The sequence below is a fragment of the Varroa destructor genome, unplaced genomic scaffold, assembly GCF_002443255.2.
Source record: "Varroa destructor unplaced genomic scaffold, Vdes_3.0 BEIS01000006.1, whole genome shotgun sequence".
Taxonomy (NCBI): Eukaryota; Metazoa; Arthropoda; class Arachnida; order Mesostigmata; family Varroidae; genus Varroa; species Varroa destructor.
This window is the reverse complement of record NW_019211459.1, coordinates 31,186,140-31,211,572: the sequence shown is the minus strand read 5'-3', so window position 1 is coordinate 31,211,572 and position 25,433 is coordinate 31,186,140. Positions and strand designations below refer to the sequence as shown.

The 25,433-nt window shown below is 39.7% G+C and overlaps 2 protein-coding genes across 16 annotated transcripts in view; one reads left to right on the top strand and one right to left on the bottom strand.

Moving 5' to 3' along the window:
• The window catches only part of LOC111253440 (cytochrome c oxidase assembly factor 5-like), a 40,565-nt gene extending 37,834 nt beyond the window's left edge, over window positions 1–2,731 (bottom strand). For 6 of the 12 annotated variants that reach the window (XR_015330638.1, XM_086993683.1, XM_086993675.1 and 3 more), the window contains exons 1-2: window positions 2,406–2,662; window positions 1,223–1,336 (exon numbers count right to left, since the gene is read on the bottom strand). Coding sequence is in view for 2 of the 12 variants with exons in the window: in XM_086993684.1 (XP_086849810.1) it covers window positions 712–867; window positions 1,085–1,171 (243 nt within the window). In the remaining 10 variants the exon portion in view is untranslated. Of the gene's footprint in view, window positions 1–550; window positions 868–1,084; window positions 1,387–2,405 lie in introns of those variants that run through there. The other 6 variants (XM_086993676.1, XM_086993678.1, XM_086993684.1 and 3 more) reach the window with 5 other exon arrangements.
• Window positions 2,732–2,834: 103 nt separating this feature from the next.
• The window catches only part of Pisd (phosphatidylserine decarboxylase), a 45,214-nt gene continuing 22,615 nt past the window's right edge, over window positions 2,835–25,433 (top strand). Inside the window, exons 1-3 of one of the 4 annotated variants that reach the window (XM_022812808.2) lie at window positions 2,835–3,217; window positions 16,205–16,446; window positions 17,375–17,523. In XM_022812808.2, the coding sequence (XP_022668543.1) occupies window positions 3,198–3,217; window positions 16,205–16,446; window positions 17,375–17,523 (411 nt within the window). In that variant the 5' untranslated portion in view covers window positions 2,835–3,197. Of the gene's footprint in view, window positions 3,218–8,659; window positions 9,283–15,552; window positions 15,697–16,204; window positions 16,447–17,374; window positions 17,524–20,410; window positions 21,788–25,433 lie in introns of those variants that run through there. The other 3 variants (XM_022812807.2, XM_022812809.2, XM_022812810.2) reach the window with 3 other exon arrangements.

Here is a 25,433-nt window from a genome sequence, read left to right as displayed (position 1 = left end):
AGATAAAGCGCTTGCTAGTTCGGTCAAAACATCCTATTGATAACAAAAAACTATAGAGCCTGATTTAAACGCCGCTAATTTCTACGAGGATAAATTGCTAAAGCCGTATTTTCAGAATAGACGGACCGCTCTTCGGGACTGTATCTTCCTCATGTTTTCCTTGACAAGTCAATTTCGAAGTTGATTTCAAGTGCCTATTGTTTTAAACGATGGATTTAGAACATGCCGGTAAGCTTCCTGAGATTATCACAGCGTTTGTAAATATAAACGACAACATCAGTACATTCACGCCTACAGTGCAATACATGTAAAGTTCATTCAGCTCGCCATATTTTACCAATTTGACACTTAGTCCACTTAGACAAAGCGAATTTAGACCTGACAATACGGCGATATAGAAGCTTGATAGTATAGGCACATCATATATTACACATCACATTGATCAGTACGAATTAAATCCTTTTTCGCGTTATGGACTATATCCATTCGATGCGCCTCTGTTGTTTTTAGACACGTTTTCTGATGTGCGGAAAAGAGTTAATGCGGACTGTTTGATAGCGCTTATTACCTTACTTGCTTTTATTCGTACTATTAATATAGTTTATTAACATTTGCTTCTGTCATATATAAAGCATGATGTTAATATCTTTTACATATTTTTGTTAAAATCTACTGAAAAAACTTTTGTTAAAAAAATTGGTGTACATATAGCTAGTAGCCCTTTTTCTCTCGGAAACGTTGCCGATTATCAAGTAGGCTCCTTTTACATTCAAACATAAGGTTCGCTAAAGAAAGACATTCTTCTGGAACGTTTCTCGATCTTAAGCAATCACGCATGGTTGATCCCTTTTTGACACAATCAGTTTTCTGAAATAACATAGACGAGAAATAAAATTAAAGAATGTTTAGCAGATACGCTATAATAAAACGCCCTTGGATGGACATACTTATGTACGATAAAATAATATCATATTCAGGTAGACGAAATCTCTGTCTTGACTGGTAAAGAGTAATGCCCATTGCCTTTGCAAACACTGTTCCATTTCTTAGTTCTATATCGTCAACCATCAACCAACTAACTTACTTTGAGACAATCCTTGAGGTCAATCCGAACGCCATGACACTTCCCATGCTTCACCAAGGCTTCGCCCTCTTCTGTATAAATTGGCATTTTGAGCAAACTTACGCAACTCTTACTTTTAGGCCTTACATGTATACACACCCTTTTTGTAATCGCTTTTCTATTAAAGTTGTAAACTTTCGTTGATGTTCATTCCGACGGAGATAGGTCCCTTTATATCCTGATGATTCTTCGTAATTATACCGTTTCCGTCTTCTTCCGAGTAAGTCAGGTATATGAGGCAGATATACAAACACCAAAGTCAACTATTTTACTGTCAGTTCTGTTTGAATATTTCTGGTGAATATTGGTAGTCCGTTATAACAAGTGATATTAAATAGCTTCCACCTTACACATACTTCATGGTAGAAGCATGTTTCTTACAAAGCCGACAAAGTTTGTTCTTTTTTACGATTCCTTTTTAGAAGCTTCCCTCACATAAAAAGCTTTCGCTACACTTTTTTTTACATAAATATTAATTAGAATTCCCTTAATTTTTAGTCGGCTTTAAAAAGATGTTAGTGGCTTCACATATTAACCACATTTCACCTCCAGTATAACACCCTGCAGGCTTTTAGGTTCTGGCTCAACGTATTAACGGCGTACTGGAGGGCTTGAGCTAATTTCGGGATGCCCCTCACTATACTTGACTACACAATGCTTAACGTATGTATATTGTTATAGTAGTGTCTGAATTATCGAAACTGATGGGTAATAAGTTTTGGCTTTCGGGTTGCCTTTGTCAATAATAGAGCTCAATATAGATGGATAATTACGAAACGGTCATTTGATTTATTAGAAAATATACCATTCATGGTTCGAGTTTGTGCTTTGTAAGGCGGTGATATATTTTGCCCTTGAAGCCTTTACAGATCATCACGTAGCATAACTTCGTTATGCTTGTGGTCACCAAAAGGTATAAACAGCACCACTAAACAATTCATATTTGTCAGTTGATTGATAAATAATATCCGACAATTCGCTTCGTTCAGATTCGGTGCAAGGTGCTGATACGTCACTAGGTAAAGACACCTTAATAAGGACGTGCTTGCCTACTATTCATAAGGACACGTGAGGTGATCAAGGTTTAAAGCCAGGCGTAGACATACTTTGGAGTAGAGAAAAAAACCAGCCGTCTGAAGTGATACTTCACGGCACTACCTGGAGTACAGTTCTAAACATTTATTTACGTCACAGGATGCCAACTAACCCCAAACGTTCGACAAATTTGCATCTTAACACAGTAATAGAATAAAATACGTGCATAAGAACTTTATCTACTTACCTGCTTAGGACAAATGTTTCTTGTATATTACGGTGAGATGTTTCAAATCTTCTTCAATTCATTGTTAGTACATGGGGAAAAACACCTTTAAACACACACGGAACTGGCATCGAACGCAAACGATTTCAAACAGGCTGGGACGGATAAACTCCGCGTTTGCGTCTAAATAATAGTTGTATCAGGTATAGGAATTTAATAGACGTATATTAGTTGTTAACCGTACATGTCTATGAAGTCTGTTTTTGTACACACAAAACTGATCAACTTAGTCTCAAATACACACTTTAGCGTGGTAGTGACCGGTCCGAGAGCTCTACCTCTCCTAGTGTGACTTAACGTTCCGCCGATTACTCGAGTTTCCGGAACTCTCCCTAAAGCGTAGAATGCACTCAGAATAAGTTATCCTGTTTAATACGTGCGTGCCGTTTTACAAGCGCTTGTTTCTCATGCAGCCCACATATTCATAGATACGTCTGTTACCAGCCAGTGTGACTATACTTAATCTAAATTAAACAATATTTGACTTAATGAAACGTTTTCTTTTCTGCAAAATAGTCATTTCGCGGGCACACGGCGCGACCTGTGCGTTCAATATTCGCCGGGACAACTCGTGTAGCTCAACCTAGTCAATTGAGACATAAATGCCTCCATGTATTTATAGACAATTACACTCCGTCGAAGTTTTCGCGTAGTACTACGTTTTGCGACGTGTTTTAATGCAGTGTAAAAATATATTGTTACAAGATAATAACAAATGTGTGGAAGTAGGAAAACGTTAACATAAAATGAGAAATGGATCAATTATTGTCAAGGTAAGTGTTTTCCTATTGTAAGTAGTATCCTATAAGTAAGTCGAAATCGACAGCGGAAAAATAGCTTGTCAGTCAATATCATTTTCGTTATTGACAGAAATCTGATAGCAAATATATGTCGTTGGTGGGCTTGAAGCAGCGATCCCTAGTTTGTTTCAACCATAGGTTTGGCCGTATGAGCCACCAAGCAAAATTATTTAATATAAATACGAATTACTGTAGTACGGCGGTGACTTTACTGCTTGATTTATTGGTAACTACTAGGTACAATTGTGAAACGAATATCAACTGTTCGATTATCAAAACCCAGTAAAAAGCAAGTGTGTGCTACAACGAATCGCTCTCTCGGTCTATGTATGGCTACCATATATTTATTACATAATTTTAATATAATCTTAGTTGTGTTTGACACTAAACGTCGGTATTATAAATTAATATGTGTAATAGACTATATAATCCAATATTATCTTTATTACATATACAACACATAGCGGTCTCAGCCATTATCCAGCACACACATATATATTAGGTAGGACAAAAGTGAAGTAAACATTTCTTATATTTGAACATAATATTATTAAACTAGATATGCCCCACTTCAATCGATGCAGACCGGTTTCCGTCCTTGGAGTTGCACTTCGTGATCGGCAAAAATTTCACTGCGCACGTCACCGAAAGATGCAGGGACGCAGTGTCGGCCGAACGGACAATGGAATCGGCTTATTAGTGTGTCTTTAAGAGCTCATATCGCAACGCATAGGATCTGCGTAATTTAAGCAGGTCTTCAGTGGAAAATTCTAAACAAGTAAATCTTATCAAAGCCCGCTTTTCTGAAAGAGCACTGGCACTACACACAGTGACCGAAATCACTTAGCTTACCTTTTAGCAGATTCGCCACTGCCGTCCGAGGACCTACGTTGTCACTTTGAGCTTTTAGTAACCGAAGTCTTCAAGACGAAGTTTAGAAACCGGGAGCAAAAATTCGCGGAAACTGAGGGATTTTTTCATTTCGGCTGCTATAAGCACTCCGCAGGAAACCATGTTTCCATGAGCCTGACGATATATGTATATGCTCCAGATGCGGACTAAATCGTGACAGATTTTGTACAGCTGGTTGCGCCGTTCTACCATCTCTAGGATATATGGCAAATCTTTCAAATTCGTTTTATAAACTCACCAAGACTCTGAGAATCTATATGACGTAAACTATTTTAAATGGTTCTATATGTTCTCTCTGACATTTGAATATTGTTTTACTGACTTGGATTTATCAAGTTTTCAACTATTAGCAGCAAGGGTGAATAAATAAATTTTGATTTATTTTAATTTATGACCTTCTGCTATGTTTTTGGCCACACTGTAATCCCATCACGGTATGACTTCTGTAAGCTTTAAACGAGAAATTGTGACGAATGATTTTTGCATCCTTCCTTTAAACTAAATTGACACTATTAAGCAAATTTTGCAGAGACCAAAACGAACGATGGTCCAATGACAGAGAGTGTAAGATCCGGGCTATACGGCGGATGCATTAGAATTCTTCATCCAAGCTTTGCCGTTTTTATCAGGTAGCTGGAGCTATATGTGGCCTGGCATTATTAGTGTAAAAGACAACGCTTCTGCTCATTTGTAATTTTACAAGTCATTGACAGTTTTATTGGCTGTTGACAGTAATGGCCTTAATCAGTCGTTCGACCAGGCGGCAGCACCATATAATCTCTCAAATGCGCCAAACAAAAGCATCTCTCTTTTGCCACAAATTGTAAAGTAATTTTCCTTATTATTATTTTTTATCTGCACATCACCCGCAAGAAATGACTTGATTTCGTAAAGAAGCGGCTACGAGAAGCATTTGTCACATAGAAATTTCCAGAATAAGAATATATGCACATATATATGATTGCCTCCTGATATATTATCTGTAATTTAATTCCCTGTATATTAGAAAGCTCTAGCAAGATAATGCTAAATGACCCTCGATAGGCAGTTTAATTATGTTGGCGGTTTCACAGATTGAATTCGCTTGCTGAACGTTTTTCATACTTCAGTGCTTCGTATTTTTATTATCTGATTCCATTCAATTATAAAATCCTTTTTTTAATCATTTGTGATTGTAGAACCCTTTGCCATGTAGCGTCCAATTCCTATGGGCTGCTGTATTTGAAAGTAATGAGAATCAAAATAATTCAAAACAAATTAATCATAACGCTCCGGTGAACCTGTTTAACAAATAGAAAATGATTATGCCATCCTGTGTGCTATCGTAAATCATTACTAATCCACCATGAACCTAATACGTCTCGTTTATGTGGGGGAATGCGCCATTTATGTCAATATCTGCTCAGCTTGCTTAAAGGCGCTTACAGTTACCTATTTTAAGCTTATATAAGTTGCTACGGTTGTTGTTTAATTAACTTCAGTTGATTATACGTCTAGGGGAAACTTACAATATTATCTTAACCTCTAGAAGAGATTTTATCCATCGATACCGTACGACAGTTATATTTTTTGAGGATATAACAATAGCAAAAGCTCTATTTTATAATTAATTCGTAATTGACTATGCTTAAATACTAAGCCGTGATAAACCTGTTTGGAAAAGACCTAGCACGGCTTCAAAGAAATCGTAATTTCTTTCGATATTTGTCGTATTTTTACAAAGTAATTTTAATAAGCGGAAGTGTTTATCAGATCGAAAATTTAAATTGTTAGGGTTTTATAACCTTCTCTACTCATACGAACTGTGTTGTTATATAGTGGGATTTGAAGCAGTAACCCCTGGTCTCGTTCAATAAGGTGCTTGGCCATCATCCAAGCTAGTAGTCGACAAGTTTTTACATTGTGCACTAGAAATCGCGTACGTTTTGATATTTGTGACTGTAAGCTGGTTAAGTGTTATCATGGAATAATGAGTTAGCTCTTAACCTGAACTAAAGGGTTAAATTTATGTTTTTCGAAGACGAAAATGCCGGTCCACCATACTGAACCACTGAATATCGTTAAAACACTGGGCAAGGAGGCTTTCAACGAAACACCTTTTAGTTACTAATGCAATAATTTTAGCAATAGAGATCGAGAGGTTGAAGATTGCAGAAAAAGTAATTCCATCTCAAACGGAACATAGTTATATTTTCAGTGCTGAACCACCTTTGCCTTACAACTTTAATATTCTCATCTTATAGAGGTGCATATTTATATAGTTTTTCGACCCGCTAAGTAGCAATTTTGAAGAAAGCTTTCACGCATACCCCAGCAACTGGATGCGATGCATGTAAACGATTATACTTCACTTCTTGATGAAACTGGTAACAAAATAATCGAAGAGTAGCCAATCCCGAAAAGTACTTACTGAATTAAGTAGAGTTTGTCGATATTTACTTGAGCTTACATAAAATCTTTTATGCAGCCATCAAAAAAGAAATCCTTATAGATCTAGTGTGTTTTTACTTAACGGGAGCACATGGTGCTAAATGCTTAGTAGCACTAATCAAGTAAATAGCATAAGGTCCCTGCGTAGAGCCTTTAAATACACGTCGAAGCGACGTGATGTATTAATATATTCTTAGTAATTGATCGTCTAAACAAGCAGTTGATTCACAGGACTGAAATACTTATTGGCTCTTGACGTATAACTAACTGCGACGTGTCATGATGATCTCACCCTAAAAGTAATTGCTATAATGACGATGATTTATTGTCATTATTGAAAAGCAGAGTATAGAAAACGTTTTGTTGTTCGCCGTGTAATTTTCTACAAATACTATTGCGATCCTCTCAATTTGCGGATTTGCATTATACACGCAACATCTTATTTTGTGGAGCGAGAATTACACTGTCCACCACTGGTGAAGGTTTTTAATTGCAGAGCAGATTTATTCTGCGAACACCTAATATTTCAGCCGTGAAAAAGTGCAAGTTTGAATAGCTAACTATCTATGTGCATATTCCGAAATATGGTATCAGAATACACGACGCTATAATCATTCACAGTAGTAGACTAGCTTAAAGTCTGTTTGTTCGCCTGATTATAAATCAAATATAATTGGATAATTACCAGGCGCAAAGCGCGTGGACCTAATTGGTAGACACGCTAGAACGTAAAGAAAGTGGTGTACAATACGCTACCGTTATCATTTCTTTTAATTAGTTACCCGTTTAAATGGCCAAAATCGCGAGGTTTTTCTAGTCTAGTTTGGGCTTATTACCAGGTCTTTAGTTCGATCCGTATTTAGCATCTAGTAAGCTCTTCAAATAATTCGAGGCATTAATTTTACTTCACTGTACAGTTACGTTTAGCCAACAAAGGTCGTTACAGGTATGAACTGTACATTTAAAGGCAAGTATCATTGCCCACTGTCGGGGCATCGACTTTTTCGTGTTTTATCACTAATAAAGATCAAGCAAATTGTGGCACTTTGGTTTCATAGTTAAGCATGAATCATGTTTCTACCCGAGACGATGGAGCAAGCAGATTAGCTGTAAGTTCTAATTACAGAAAGCTTTATTTACAAGCCTGCAGATAAGAATCCAACTAGTTTCGTGTCATATTCGATTGCGTTGTACATAAGTCTTTTTCAATTTTTTGGTGGCAAAGCACAACTGCCTGTCAGTTATCCTGAATAAGGTAATTCTATGATATGTTTTGATTTGATATATGAACGAATTCTGAAACGAAGGCTCTCAGAATACACTAAAGTTTACTGTCGCAGTCTTTAGGTAGCAAAATCAATTGCTGCGATATTTGAAAAGAACGACTGTCTTTCATGATCAACTATTATCTATTATGATTATGGGCAATACCACATATCGATTAACGCTATGAGTGTCTACAACGGTTGTTTAAGTAAAGGTCCCAGTTTTCGGGCATGCATTACATTTTGTGTGCGGATTGCACATAGTTACCAGCATTCTGCTTCCGAAGATTTGTCTAAGGTCCAGCAACCAACGAGTATCACAAGTAGCGAGTGCTTACAGGAGGCGCGCGTACAGGACATAATTATTTAGTCTCTAGCTTCGGTCAACCTACCACAGGGCTTATTTGTGCATGTACTGTGTCATCACCATGCTCCCTGTCTAACTACCGAAAAAGCTATTCTACCACCTTCTTCCTATTTATTGATTCCTCTTCATTTATGGACATAAGTAGAGTAGGAAGCGGCAATGAGGATAGTTTTCGCTCCGTCCCTACAGCCCCGTTAATGGTTTGCAATACATACCAAAGCTATTTATAATGTATCTAAAAGATACCTTACGCAACTTCCGGTTTCAAATTCAAACTTCAGCCTTCTCGCGAGACTGCGAAGTATTTGCGACAGTCTCACCACATGAGTGTTTTGTGTCGATTACCATCAATTGGATTGTGGAAGCAAAAGAGGAAGCGATATCTCGTGGCTGAGGGGGTGGCGCCACCTGGCTTTTCGTCCAGGAACTAGTAGCACCCCACAACAACAGCTTCATAGGAACTGAGGAAATAAGCGCGTGCGCTGGGAGACAAACACCTACGAGTCTTACTGCTGGCAACAAACTCAAGAGCAGCCGCAGCGACACCAGCAGCATTAGTTGTTCGTTGGGGCTGCTGGACAAGCAGCGTCTTACAGACCGCGTGTAAACGAAGCTTTGTTGTGGGTGTCGGTGTTTGTTGCTATTTCTGACCTACCCATGAAAAGTGACCATAGCGAGTGTCTGCCTTTTATAAACAAACAGTAGCCCTGTCTGCATTTGACAGCATTCGCGCCTACGCGCTCGTCTTTCACCAAGTATTTCGTACCAACCTTTCCAGTCGATGATGCCTCGTAATCGCGCTATGGTGAACGCTCATACGAAATCATTCACAGACTGTTTCGAACTGGCTTAATAGGAAAGTGCGTGCTTATTAAAGTTGTAGCTTGTTCTGTGCAAAAGGTGCACGAGTGTTGCCTACATTGTAGGCGGCAAGGTACCGTGATGTCGTGGATAATGGCTATGAGGCAGTTGATTGTGCTGCGTATAGCATGGCCTGTATTGTTTGCGATCTGTTGGGACGTTCACTTTCTTCAAGGACGCACAGACCAGCCCGACATATCCTGGTTAGTGAAGTGACAGAAGGTGAACGCGTGTTTTGTACTCCGGCAGGATTGACATATGAGTTGGTAGCAAAGTTTGTTAACAAGATGATCATCCATTGTTTGATGACAAGACGAACAATTTGATCATCGAACATACATATGTACATGTGATGGGACGATATGATACATTTAACCGAACGTGTTAGAACCGAACAAACACAACGCCATCCGGGTCAGCAGGCTAAAAAATACGACTTAGCCTCCTCCAATGGACACGACAACGAGCGGATATTAATATGAAGGCTTCATTAAATGACCAGTGAATAAACAGAGCGTTCATAATGAGTTAAGGATTTCAGTTGATGCCTTGAGTACAATGTAACGATTTTTCCAATTTTGCTGTGGTAACAATAAACTTGAGCCCCAGAATCTGTTTATTAAAAGATATTATTAAAAGAAAGCCTTGATTTGAATATCTTAGATCAGGAAAGTTGTCTATGTATATGGCACTGTGCATGTAGTGTGACAACGTTACGGTTCATTGATTGGTTATTAAAACCATGTAAAATCAATGTATTAGCTTTTGCGCACATTGGCTGAATGAAGCCTATTGGGCCCTCATTCGTAACGGCACTTCACTGGAAAATGGAATGGCTATAATCAGCTGATTAGCGATAGTTTCTAGAAGCCGAAGATGATCAGGCGTGCTTGTTCAACGTGGAACGACCAAAAGCACGCACAAATAGGCCGGCACATACTATTTTTTTTTAAACTAATATTCTCGATCATCGTATGTGCGCCAGGTTGTTGCGTCTGCGAATGATCCACTTTAAATTTAGCCGTGACAATTGCTAAGACGGCACTTAAGGTACCTTGTTGATTCTCTAAGTTGATTCATTAGATTTGGGACAAATATATGGTGGTTTAATCAAGTGATATTGTTACGTATATGATTGGTCGAACGTGCGACAACGCTGTGTTTGTTGTGCTACCGTGAGATTTCATAATATATATGGCTAATGACGTCGTCTTTGAGAATGTCTTCAATCTACGTGAAGAGCTAAGATATATTATAATATTTATTCCTCAATATTTTTTTCTCTTATCAGTAAATTAGAAGTGCTAATCAGTATTACAGAGAGATGAGTAACCGGACGTTACGAAAACAATACGCATTCATCAGAGATTACAACACTTCTAATCTCAAACCTCTCTAGCATTGGTGACAGAGAAAATATACAAGGGTGGATAATTGTGGAGTACTACGAAACTTCCAGGTTGACTCTCACAGGGAACTAATGTGATATTGTTACGACGAGAACTAGTTCCCTACGGGTAACACTGCTTTGTGATTGTCTCAAAAAGAAAGGCGATTATTTGGTACAAAAATTGTTTATGTGCTTATTTTCGCTTTGGTTTAACTGTATGTTGGTTTAACGCTTTATTGAGCTATATAAGTTATAATATTACTACTAACTATTACCTTTTGATTGAAAATACTTTTCGTTCCCCCTAATATCTTACCTAATTAACTTAGCGTCTACTGGTTACTACGTTAATCTCTGAAGTTATTATCATCACTTACTACACACAAAGGACATGGATCATTACATTGAAACGTTGGTCAGGTCAAGGTGCCACTCTTAGATCACATTAAGAATCAGACAAGAGTCCATCGGAAGGATTTAATTAGTAAGTAGGAAATTACTATGGTTCAACATAACAGTGCATTTTAAAATGTTTTTTTAACTGTTCGCACTATTCTTGTCCTATTTCATGTGGCGTACAAGTATTTTCGTCAATAACTTAAATTGTGTGCGTTGAGAGGAATAAAAATTAGGCACACAAATTTGCTTTATTTGATTTCTCTATGGCAGTCCAGTGCTGTACATATCGCATCTTCATAATAAGGCGACATCGTGCCATTGTTCACACGGTATGGCTTTGAACTGACCTCTTTGGTGTTGAGTACCGTTCATGAGTAATTGAAACTTTGCCTCAGTTCTAAAGACCTTTTTACTTTTTCTTCAATATATATTCGAGTTCCTACTCTTAATGGAGAAAATATTAGAGAATATAATATGTACCTCATAGAAATATCTCGTGAGCCGTGGCCGTTTGAAACATAAGTATCGATGTCACAAATCTATAGTGATAGTGTGGAGAGGAGAGAAAACCAATTAATATGGCACAAACGACTCAAATCCCAAGTGTACATACAACTATTAGCTCCATTTTGTCATAATAAGCTCCGTTTATGCGTTTTTTCACGCAGGCACATACAAACAGAAACATACAAACGGGGATACATCATATACCTATTCTATAATCGCACACTTATTTAACATCACGTCCTCATCCTGCGGCTGGTATCGTACTGCGCTTTCTGGATTTAATTTCGTTACGCTGTGATTACGCCCTCCTCGTGATTTCTCTCTAAGCGTGTGGGATAGGATACTGCTGTTTTAAAAAGTTTGTTCAACTTGCAGGAGTCCGCGATAACAAGCTCGTGCAACTAGGTTTTCCACACAACTAGATTTTCCATCGTCTCGGAACACAATCGGTTGTCATGCCAGTACGCGTTGCAACCGCAGCTGTGGACTCTGCCCAAGAAGATCCTTCTTCCAGGAAGGCATGTACTTTTCTGGCTTTCTCTTACAGGCCGACACATGTCACAGCCAGGCACATAGTGATCTACTTAGTACATATTCCCCGGTCTGAAAACAGGACGTATAGAATGTTTACGTCTGAGTGGCTCCAATTGCAAGTTGAAAACACGAAGACCTCGGCTGATTTTCGCACAACTGCTCGTGATTTCCTTGGGTTACTCCAGTTTTCTATCTCGCGCAATAGTGCTATTATCGCCGCCTACCAAAACAGAGTTGGCGCGTTATGGTTAATGCACTAAGGGTACTATTTCGTATAGCAGCTTTACGGGTTTCATACCATGACTTCCCAGCTAATACTTAGGGCTTGCGACCTCTGGGGGCTATATCTTGATAAGTCCGCTTTTGAAGCACCGCTTGGGCAACTCGGCGTTCTTTGGAAGGAAGCAGATGTAGAGGTCCTCTAATGCCGTCCCATATGAACATATCCTATGCACGTAAGTCTGGATATCGCTCGTGGGTATGTCGCGCCTTCGGTAGCGTCTAATTGGTCGAGTATCCGCGATCTTTACCCGGGCGTTGAAACTCCTCTAATTTTCTCTTCGGCTGAACCTCGTCGAACGCTAGTTTCAGTAACGTCCAATTACTTAAGCACATCGTTTATGCTGAGACACAGTATGGGCGACCTAATATCTTTGAGCGTGTTGCAATGGTGACCATGAATATGCAGAGATCGGTTGTTCAAGTGTCGGCACAGAGAAATGGTTACCATGACATATGGTTACTACGTTATATCATAAGTCTGTTGGAGAAACGCCGGATAGGTTTAGTAAGACCCACTCCGGTTAGACCTAGTTTGGGCAAGTCCTTGATATTACATTAAGGCGCTGTTGACACAGTAGAAATAGCCAGATGCGTAAAAACCTGTGCCCATTCCCAGCCATCCCACAGCCGCCACCAAAATGAAACAGTCTGACTTAACATTTATCATTAGTTGATAGGAAGGAGCGCTTTGTGGTATTGACGTATGGGGCAGTTAAAGCCAGCTCAGTTCATTTCATTCAACCGTAACGGAGAAAGACACTTTAGATGCTAAAAAAAGTAACGGCTTCTCCCCTGAACTACACATCGAGGAAGAAGACGCAGTATCCGTTTCCTAGTAGCTGACGTTGGTTTCAACGATATTAACGAGTAGGATAAACTGCCGCGTGCAACGTCTAGTCAAGATTATGAATCTAATTGTCCCTCATGATCTAATCTTCACTTGAATCACCGTTACTTCTGGTAATATAACATACATTGCCTAAAAATGAATGCTCAATGAAAATAAAGTTTGCAATTTTAACAGCTAGTAACTGAAGAAAACTATTTTCTGCGAATGATTCGTGAAATTCGTTAATGAAGCACAGATAGAACAGTTTCCATGAAAAGTCTTCAATCTTTAATCTACTTCGACGTGCGGCATCAGTCTCGGATACATGACCAGTTTCAGAGCGATTACAGTTTAACCAATAATGTGTTATTTGTAACGCGAGGCATCGTCTTGGATCACATGTGTTGCAAGCTGGAAACCTATAACATTACATTTGCTTGTCCGTGAGATGAGATCACACAAAGGCAATAATAAAGTTTCATCCACCTCATATTTGAAGTACAAACAGGTGTTGTTTAAAGAGAATCATAGTAATTTAGATATAATTGATCTTCATATATGGCTATCAAGAACATTCGAATAAGCGTTGGTGAACGTTTTGGTTATAGTGGTAAACACGCCAGAAATAAATCTCTACCTCGCCTTTATATCAGCTCTGTCGAGTTACTCTGAAGCCACATTAATGAAGAACTTTCTGGTGTCGAACAATCATATAAAACATAAACTATAAAGATAGTTAATAAGCCTCAGAACACAGAACAAAGCCGAACTGTGATCAATAGATAGAACAGAATATAATAGTATTCACAGTACATTCAAGCTAGACATTAATACTCCTATCGCTATTACAAGATTTGCATTCAACTTGAATTTCTCTTCGCACGCCTGCGGCAGGCTGCTTACGATTGGCGTCTATAATAATCTATTTGCTGCGACGATTAAGCGACAGTTCGTTGTCTATAATGTACAAAAAAGGATCGTCCTGTCCTTGTATAGCGGTAGGTAAAGGATTATCTCATTTCAAAACGGATGTTCTTTTACGGTTCATTTATTTATTCTTATTTTCGCCAGCTTGACCTGGTAAATTGAATAAAAACATCGTAGACACACTGCTCTATGAATTCGGTTAAACCGAGAAGCTTTATTAATGAACAGATATACGTGCAGACATCTTAAACGATTTCGAAGTTCCACTCGAATACCTCGAATGGCTGTGGCGCAATTACAGTCTGATTGGTATCCTCCGCGCGCAGTTAATGCTGCGAGATCACTTTCTATATTTTTATTGGTAGATTTGAAACAAAGAAAATCTTGTACGGGCTCAGTTGTGACCCTCACCTGTGTGGGAGCATACGGCCCAGAAGAAAGGACTTTATCCAAATGTATCACTCGAAAATTCCTCATTGTACTTGTTTGTGTACGTTCTCATTGCTATATTGGGAAATGGGATGACGTTTTGCAATCTATATTGAACACTGTTTTAATAATGATCGCGTATTATGCGTCTACTATTGGCCTCCCAAGGGTTAACTCTGATCGATATTTCATAGCAGAGATTAGCTTAACCTTCCACTAGCTACGTAAGTGCCCAACAGTTCCCAAAAAAAGGTCCCGCCATCTTAACGCCAATACCTACCTTAATAATGACAAAGCTCGACTGCTAGAGATTGGCAATTGAGCACTATAAGGCCATTGTATACTCGGAATGTTGGAACCGGAAACCTATTTATTGTATTTTATACTATAGGACGAGGTTCGTTCCGTTACAAACGATGGGATCTTGATACTGTGGTATGTTTTTGCGAACATTCTAAGCAAGACAAATTGAGACTTCCGAGCTCGTCGTATCAATAGCACATATTTAAACCCTGATATGTAATTATGTTTGTACATAAAACTGTAATGTAGAACTGTTTGCACTAAGCACTTAAAAAGTGGCTATCGCAACAGCTATGAAAACCCGTTAACGCATTGCGTTTGTTTGTACGCTACATTTGAAAAGTACACACTTTGCGAGAAATAAGTATTACCATCAGTTCAGCTTCCCGTCTGGTGAGGTGCTTTTATAGGCGGATGTCTATAAACTGTATTTTAAAAAGAATATTGAGGCACGTTTCCATTCTAGTTTACGTGTACAGCGTGTTCTTCTATGATGTGTGTAAGCGTGACCTTTAGTATTTTTGCAATTTCATACCAGTTAATGTTGTATGAGATAAAATAATGGAGAAGAAGGTAAGCGTAGTGTATATCTTACATAGAAACCAAGGCTCTGCTATAATTCGTCTGCGAACGAACTGCTTTTTGTTCGTTTTTTTTAGCCTACTGAAATTTACTCTTGAGAGAATCGTGTTAAAATTTTCTAATGCTATTTCTATATGAAATTGTTTACAGCTGTTTACTTTGTAATGAGTAAAGCTGTGACACTACCAGTCTAAGGGAAGGCCCAGCTGTGTTACAACAATCGTTTAGTAATGAAGGCCGAAGTTTGCGATGCTTTGTGCACACTCAAGGACGCGTTATGCGCGGAAATAGAAGTGCAGCCGAACGTTGGACGTGTAGGAACAACGAAACGACCTAGCGCGATCGGAGCCAGCGGTTACCGAAACGCATATGGCAAGATCGTTATTTTGGCCGAACTCCTGCGCGATCATGCCCCAGTGTAGTCCTTAAAATGGAGTGTGTAATTATTACTATTCAGCAGATAGGCGGAAAGAAAACGACAAATATTCTTCTTCTCTGTTTGACGCGTTGCTGATCTCCGTTGAACGCCGTATATTCTCACCAGTTTTCGTACTTTGGCTTTAAAATCAGTACTAGCGTATTAAACAAGCACATGCGTTGCGTAAAAAGGAGATTTTTATTCGATACAACTTATGTTAACAGAGTAGATGGGAACGATTGTTTGAAACGTAGCCTATGGGTCACGCTTTTAAGTTGCATTTATTTATCAAACTTCCTCCCCGTAGGCATTCTTATGCAGGCGCATTTGACGCCTAAGAGCCTTTTTTATGAAACAATGTATTGATACGTTGGTTTTCTAATCGTAATTTGCCTTTAGGCAAAAGTCTTATTGTAGTAGTTTGCTATTAAGAAATATCATATTACGCTGGCTAATACAAACATTGTGTTAAAGATTATGAAACAACACTCACTCGTCTGATAACGGCTTGTTGGTTACTTCCAGGTCTATCCGTACGGGGTCATCGATACGTATCGGCAGAGTCCTTTTGGGAGCCCGTTGGCCATGGGGCTCATTTCTGGCAGAGAATAGCGGTGGAAACGGGGGCTTCTCCTCCTTACAAAATTTGGGTACGTCACCTAACCGGTCCACGGGAATTTCCTCGTCCCTTGGAGCTTCAAGTCAGCCGCTCGTTGGGACAGCGTGTAGCAGAGGCTTCGCGTTGAAACCAATTGCAGCCGGACACAGTAAGTTTGTCAACCATCACTATTTTCATGAAACCAATTAACCTGTTAATGCAAACAATGCAAAAGCTAATCAGCATAGATCAATAAAAACAGGTGTGACACCATCCAATGTAAGGTCAATGAAGGTTTATTGTATTCTATTAGACCAAAACTTTATGTATATGTAATAAAAATGTTTTATATTACGTTCTGTAGCTGTGGTTCACGTTCAATCCTCCACAAGCTTACAAGTGACTGCGCTGTTGACGTTACGCAAGACAGCACAAGTTTTGCGACCAACGGATATATATGTTGTTAATTAAGTTTAAATCAATTAGATCAATTTATTTTTTAAACGTAGATTTTCTAGTTCTGAATTAAATTTTAAATAATATAGTACCTTTGTTAATTCCGCACAGCGATAATTGAGGGAGCCTGGCCTCGCTTACAATGAAAGCTGGATACAATGCCAACAGTTCTTTTATACACGATATTAATATGGCTAATAGTTTACTACTGCTCTATTTTCGTCATCTTCCAACCAAACGAAGTTCTTCGTTTGGGTTTTTCGATAAGATTGGGTTGTTAATTAAGCTCTGCCAGGTATTGCATGTGGGCTTAGTGCAATATGTAGGTGTTACATATTAGCGGTGACCATGTACAATACAGAATAATAATGAAGATGCAGTAAACTAAAGAAAGCAACACAGTTGGCATGTCAGGCTCAGACTGTGGGTATCGACCAGGAAACCAGTGAACTGTCTAAGTAGTGCAGACACACACTGTAACAAATCAGCGAAATAGTTCAGCTTGGCACGTGATGACTGAAACCATAGCAGTAGCATTCCATCCGTTATCGTGTCATTTAAAGTCGGTCTTCGCCAAACGAATGTCTTTATTTGATCGAATAATATATACCGTTGTTTTTCTTTCTCATCGCTGATTTCAGAGCGAGCCTTTGGCCCGGAAAGATGGTGGTCAAATGGGCGCTGGGCACTCATAGCGGGTGCAGTGGGAGCAGTGGGAGTTTTAGCGACACGAGCTGCCTTCAAAGACACATCGGAAACACCAGCCTCATGGGAACTCAATGAACTTAAGGTTAGATTATTATACAGGACGAAGTACGTAGACGTTTATACTTAACCGGGTCATGTCCCTCTCAGGTCCAAATATCGTTTCTTCTTCTGGTGTTCTTAGGCACATCCCTATAATAAATCGTTGGTCTTTGTTGTCGATATATTTTCACGTGAAACAATCCAGGTGTTTGCATCTAACCAACAAAATACAGCATACTTGACGAAAAACACTGGTTTGTTCCCACTTCATTTTTTTCGGTGCTGGGAACATGTGCGCCATTGCTAATGGGAAAGTAAGAGTCTTCTCGGGTGGCCTAATAAGCGTCAACCCTTGTGCTGAACAATTTAAGAACAAAATAACGGCACCATAGTCCGTTTATCAAACAGAACCATTTCCTTATAGCGTAGTATTACTACTACGGGCGCCTCGCAGGTCGATATAAAGGCACAGCATAGTGACAAGGAGTTCGCAAAGCCTTGCGAGTATGTGTGATATGTAAGTACACGTATCAGCAAGTATACTCTTAACCAGTAGATTAGAAGCTAGGTAAATTAACTATTCTTCGCTACAGAACAAGAATACGAAGCAGTATTGTTAAAGATGACCTTAACGAGGCATCATTGTCATATATAGGATTAAAAATCAATCCTGAAAGATGCTACTCTTCGGACACCTTGAATTGTTCCATTGGTAACGCTTGCTATTTATTCTTGGCCCACCTAGACATCACGTCCTAAATGTTTCACAATGCGATTTCAACGTCGCTATTTGGGTCTTCGGCATTTCCTTGAGCCTCAAATGCTGGTGCATTGATCAAGGAATACAAAACTCGTTTAGAACTTTTCACGGGGATTCCCCAAAGGGGTCCTTGTTTTTGCGACTGCTTGGTACTATCTGATTTCCCGTCGGATAAGACATGCGCACAGAGTTAAATGGAGGTATTGATCGGCTATTGAGGCATTGGTCGCTTACATCAATCGTGTGTTAACAACAATAGCATTATCCAGCATTTTGTGCATCGCGTCCCGCGTTTTTTTGTTCGCTCCGACGCTGGTTATGAATCTGGTCATTGATTTAAGCTAATATATTTCTCGGGTCATTGCGGTTCTCAGTTTTCGGCAGCTGACGTTGATATATAAAAAAAATATATATATATATATGTATATCTCTAAAAATGAAAAATCTGACTAGTTTGTCAATTACTTCATTGTTGCTCCGATAATGTCGCGTATTATAAATTGTCGTTGTGTTAACTAAGTTTGTCGATTCTTAATTCGGTATTAGATGTTGGATATCGTTTGGCGAAGTGTTGTTGATACAGTAAGGTAAGGAACTTTTTTTTGGTAGATAAATATGGAGGAAGCACAATTCAAGCGTATGGTACTTTACAGTTTGTATAAAGGTGAAAAACTCACCAGAATTTGTGCGAACTGCGCAAGATGTAAATATCCTACGAATCCGTGTACATTTATTATCACATCGGTGTAGTACATTGGCGTAGTACCCCGACCGTACGAGAATATTGTGCGAGTTAAATCCTACGTTTTTATGCAGAAATTCATAATTTTGCTTGCGTTTCTCATAGTCAAGTGTAATTAGGTTTCTGAACGTAAGACACAGTAATACTTACGAACGTTTCAAGATTCCTGGCGTTTATAGATAAGAAACCTTATTGTCACACTATACCATACTATTATTAGTGTGTATGTGTACTAAACGAACCAATCCAGCATAATGCAGCCATAAGTCGCACAGATGCTAGAAAAAGTTCATAGCTAAAAAAACTTTCTGTTGAGGTACGAGATAAAAAGAAAAATGCATCGACATTAATCTTTTCAGACCCTATTTCGTAAACCCTCCTGTGAAAAAAACAGAATAGCGTCCACATTTGCATGTAGTTCAATTTCTTATTTAAATTTTCTGATCGCCTACCAAGGTTCATAGGCCAATGAGATAGGAAATGTCCGAGAAAAATCGGATCGTCGATATATGTACGTTTGTAGTAGGGTTTGAATGGTTCATCGGGTTTTATTATACTTTTTTGTTATATAAACAATTGTTTTTTCTCTATGCCATTTTTTTACGTTGCTCTAATTGTACGCTGATCACTATTAAGAGATGGTTGTGAAGTATTGTGACTATTGACGGTTTCGAAGCGCGAACGAAGCTAGTGTTTGTACACATTGCTCGGCGCATGCGACGCTGAAACGAACCCGGTCATTCAAGCTTTACCTACAAAAATTTGTCATCAGTATTATTTTTGTTGTAACGATTCTAATCGGCTGGTTATCTCGCGGTGATGACCTTTGCTGTGGCACTGCAACCCCCCCCCCCCCCGCGCTTTCCCGGCAGACGCTTACGCTGTTCTGATGAATTCTCTACGTTAACTACCTTTACTACCATCTTCGATATTCAGATGCTCGATGGATAACGGCCTGAACCCCAAAATTATGGAATATGCAGTATTGACGGTAGGCAAAGGTTGCGGTTCCGTTTTCGTCTGATCAGTCGGTTTGTCTGCGTATCTGGCCGTGATGTTGTCTAAGCTAAAGATCTAAATGAAACGAACGCCTCTAACCTCTTGCGTTGCCCCGCTCGGCTCCGTTCTGCTACGGCGCCTTTGACCGTCGCATTGCCGCTCTATTATAGTAGCAGTTCCATTGAAGCAAGCAAAGCAAAGCAAAAGCTTAATTTTCCTTGATGTGCTACAGCGGTCGCAAGCTCCCTTTCCCCAATCTTCTCTCATATAGCCATGCTACCGTTGTTACTCCGGCTCCTTCGTGCTAGTGATGCTCAGCTACCGATGACTCTCGCTGCGGCGGGCTCGGTGGCTGATCAGCTGTGGTGTGTGATGTCTCAGGCCCCAGATACAATGCTGTCAGAGAAAAATAGGAAAATACAACAACACAGTAAGAAGCTGCGGCTGCTGTAGCAGTAACAGCAATGATGGCGATGTTGGTGACAAAAGCAGGGACAAACGCCGGCTAGTTTTGTCATCCCGCTCAGCTGCACGCTACGTATTGGTGTGTGTGTGTGTGCCGGAGTGGGCGCGAGAGTTTGGGAACAAAGATGTTGCTTGAATATCGGAGCATCTGTGAATACATAATTTCTGTATAACGGACAGAGAGAGATCATCCTGAGCTTGGTATAGAGATAGCTTTCAACACCATATTTGTGCCAGTACCATCGCGTATCCTGATGCCGACGCTGATTCCGCCGCCATTAGGGAGGGAAGTGGGCTGTGTTTGCTACGATCACTATAACGAAAATATAATGCGATAGAAAAAAAAGGCTGCATGTGATCGACGATGACGAGAAACTTCTGAAAGAGGGCTCTCAAAAGGAAATAGACTGAGGCGGCAGTGGAAATCGATCAGAGAATAACAAAGTCTACCCGTTCATGCGATCTATGCTGACTGAAGGGAGCTGAATCCACAACACATGTACTTGACTCGGCAAATCTACCAGAATGTCCACCAGCTACCCTGTGTTGACGTGTGAATCTCTGTGTGAGAAAGCAATACGTCATTTCAATGTATTCTTTACTATAAGATGCTGCGGCTGGGGTCATCTGATTTTGTCGACCGCCGTGTCGACCAGTTCACTTCAATCTGCTGTGGGATCACCGTTTATCAAGTGATTGTTGGGAAATCGCGTAAGATGAGCCACTAACCGTTGCGTGCTATCCACAGCGGTACTAACGGTATCCGAACGCCATAGCGGCAAGGCCGAATGCGCCGGACTCAGACATCGCACATAGTGCTTAATAAGAATTACTTATCTCAGAAACAGAATATATAGATGGTTGCGTGGTTAGCTGAAATTTGTGTGTTCTCGAAGAGTGAACAAATACTGAGTCATATGGCAGAAGTCAGCAAAGATCATACTATGGAAACTACAACCTTCTCCTGAGAAGGGCAAAACGAATTCTGAGAAGGCAACGACTGAGATTGCCCGTTGAAAGCTGTAGCCGTTGATGAGCGTTCGATCGCAGTCGTTCTCCGACAAGTTACCTCGGTTCAGTGACCTGATGTCCTCGTCCGGTCAGAGTGTATTTGTCTATATATCATCTGCAATCGGCATACACGAACTTGCTTTATGCTCTCGAGTCTTGTCAGTGTTAATGTTGTATGTTTTGCCAACGTATCTGTTTGGGCTTCATGGAAACTGTGTGAATTCAACTATTATAACCATTATTAACCATCTTTTTATGACGTCTGACGTGGCCGGAGAAATGTGGCATTGCCCCGAAGGCTATGCGTCCACGAAAAGGGCGCTAATCAAGGTACTCGAAACAAGTGATATTTACTGTTTTGTAATGTTAATAGAAGAGGCAGCAATGTGACATTTTTTTAACGAGTAAAATTTTCAGCTACAAAAATGTTAATGGCTCATGCTACAGCTTATGGCGAAGCGCATGGAGCGCTTCATAAGGGCTGCTTTGTTTTTACATCCATTAAACGTACAAAACATAAACGTTTTTTTGTGTACGCACGTTACCTGTAACTGTACTGTAATGAGAACTTGCGAAGTGTGATTGATTCGAACCTATTACAAAAAACATACAACAATTAGTTTCTTTAATGCCTCTGCTTATCACCAAAAATCCAGTTCATTGCAATTCAATTAGTATGGAAACTTTCATTCTGACAGTATGCTTTCTATTTACGAAACAACGTTATCGTACGATGATACCTTGTACGATGATACGTTGTTTCGTATACTCCTTTATAGAATTAAAATTTTATAGATTACTTTTCTTTGTGAATATATATAGTGGGCTATATATATGCGAGTGATGGTGGACAGCTTTCCGCATATGTAATTTTCAGCTTCAGTCGCACTGCAACAAGATTGCAACACAAACGGCACGTTTCTATGTTATTATAGCACTTGACTATTTCTTTCTAAAATTTAGTTTCTACACGACAAGGTGTTTGTGATACAATGGAAAAAGGTTACGAGCTTAGTTAATCTAAATTGTCATTACCCGTCGGCATGTTTTCTGAACAAAAGTTCTGGATCGTTTTTCGTTTTTATATTTAACTAACGTCGACCCAATGTGGGTATTTAACTATGGTTGGTGCTCGGTTGCTACTGCAGGTTCATGGCTTAGTATACTCTGATAGACCACGCTACACAATTAACGCTTGAAACTCCATCAGATTGAAGACTGTTCTTGTAAAAAACCTATTCCCAAGACTGCGGTTCACTGATTTTACAAGGGACGATCCTGAGGATGACGTCTTTTTAAATATCTGATAAAATATCTCAAGGATTGTCGTCCATTTTACAGAATTACTAATGGGTCATTGAACATGTGTAACGGCCGAATACTATCCGGCACTTGTCGCCAGCGATTTTACGCAGACGCCTTTCATTGTTGTTATGTCTTTTGAAGTGTGAACTATAAGCAAAACATAGTCCGACTATTGGCGTGGTGATGATAATAAGAATAATGAAAAATGAACGGAACAGTTGTTTGCATAAATATTCGATTAATTGTATAATGTTGTTGGTCCAAATACTGAACTAAAAAAATTAAATTTGATTAAAAACTGAGATAACATAGTATTGTTTCAATGTAGTTAAGGTAATAATAAAGAACAAATTTACTTCAAGTAAATTCGCTTTTGCGAAGGCGTTTGTTCCCAGCATTGTATTGCCACGATGACACGGACAATAAACGATCAGAAAGTGAACTTGAAACACGTATGGTTTCTCACATCAACAGAAAGGCCTTAGGGGCCTTGTAAGATCTCGATAGGTGACAGAAATTACGAACAAGCAATCAGATATCGATATATTCGGTTGATGGACACAGTAAGAAACGGATAACCTTGTAATTAAGGCGGCCTATTTCTACCTAGCCATTTGTGAATAACATTACATTCTCTCCCGGTTAATCTCGAATGACGAACCAATTTCGACCTGAACAATTGGATGTGGTCTTTTGATAAATAGCCTGTAGTAGCGTATCCGCACTTTACCATTTTCAACCACTCATGTGTGGAAGTCTGTTTAATATAGGCTTTTATAGGCGCGTATAAACTTACCTAAGGAGATAACGAAAATTAAACCGCAACTGGATGAAATGCCAACATCAATTTACTGCTGGTATGTTTTATAATGCTTCATGACGTACGCAATGCTCTCAGTGACGTCACCTGGTACATTACATACATAGGTAAACGGAACGTCTACACAAATGTATACTCACGTATAGATCCTATTATCATTATCAAGCAAAAGCTTATTTTTTTGGAACAGATAACACAGACGTTTATTGGATTACGCTTTGATCTGCAGAATCCTTTTTTTTTTTGTTTGGCATTAAATAAATCGTATAATACAGTTAACAGAAAATGTATGCCGCTGATTTAATGTGAAAACAACAAGTCAAAAACACTAGTTTCAGTAGACTGCATCATTTATCTTTACGCACAATATGGATTCGATGATACAATATATTTCACTTCATCTTATTGTTCATGATCGCATTACTGTGCATTAACTTCCAAAGCCTGCTCACATAATTTTTTCTAGTAAATTATCCTGTGAAATATGATGGATTTGATCTTTTCGTTCCTTTTTGTACGGAAGCAGGTCTAACGTTCCGCGTTCGGTGCAAGCGCCGTTCGGCACAAGCGCCACTTCAGTTGTTTGCAGATGTCGTCGGGCGCCCCTTGCCACTTCGCACCGTTACACACTTAATTTCGTTACGTGGTTTTTTTTTATAGCCGCTCTATTGTTACGACGCAATTCATTGCTGGTTGGATTACAACAACTCTGTCTACGATAGCTGCTAACAATGTGCCAATTAATCGGAAGCACATACGGGTGTTGAACTGGCGATGATGTTTAGCCACGACCCTTATAATACGCTACGCTTATTATTTAAAAAACAGTTTTGCCGTAAAACAGTCTCTCGGTTATGCAACGCAACCGATTCATTTTGTAGGCATACATCAACTTGCGCATATCATCGTGGACTCATGAAGATGCAAATATGCTTGCCTTTGCTATGATGACTACCACCGTATCCGGATGCGGTGTTAGACTTACATTTTCGTGCTAAAAATGATGGCACTACTAGGAGCGCAATGCAAGACTGCGTCTGTCGGGATTACCGATAAAGCAAACTTCACTTTGTATTGTATATTTGTGTTTAGCGTATTGTGGTACGTGTGCGATATCCAGAGTCGCATACCTGGAAAATGAAGGAGAGAGCTCGGTTTTGTGGGGCAATGCGACTGTAAGTGTGCGGGAGTCACGCGACCTTGTCTCGTTTCTACTTTTTTTGCGCACGTTCGCCAGCTGCAGTTTGCCCAGCTATGTTAACCTGGATAGACAAACGGGCAGACCAAAGGCAAGCAGAGGATTTTGTTCGGTTCCGTTTTCTTTCTGGTGGTCCCCACTCCGGCTTCAGGGAGCAGCTTCGGTTATCGGTCAATAGCAGCGGTACTATTCTTGTACGTACGTACTGCTAAGACATCTGCAGCGCTCATGTTGCTAGCACTGCTGATCGAACTGGTCTTGACTTATTCGCTATTTGAGTCGCTGAACGCTAAAATCTCTACGGAAATCGCCATATATACTTGATTATCGTTCGAATGTATGTTGCTGCCGCGTTCGTGCAAAAGCCGTACGACCAAGACCCGATTGGTCAAACAATCGCGACTTGGCTCTCAAGGTCAACACATGTTGTCGCGTTTGTTGTGTTGGTCTGTCGCCCCTCTCATTGTTGTTGTTGCGGCTGGCGTTGCCGCGACGATCCAATGTCGTGTCGAACAAATGTTAGAATGAGTGGCTCTTAGGTACCGCCGACCGTTGTTTATATTATTATGCGCGAGCAGGGCACAAGATCCGGGCGTGATAGTCTACGCGTTTACTATGTTATGATTTCTACATGGAAAATACCATTTAGGTGT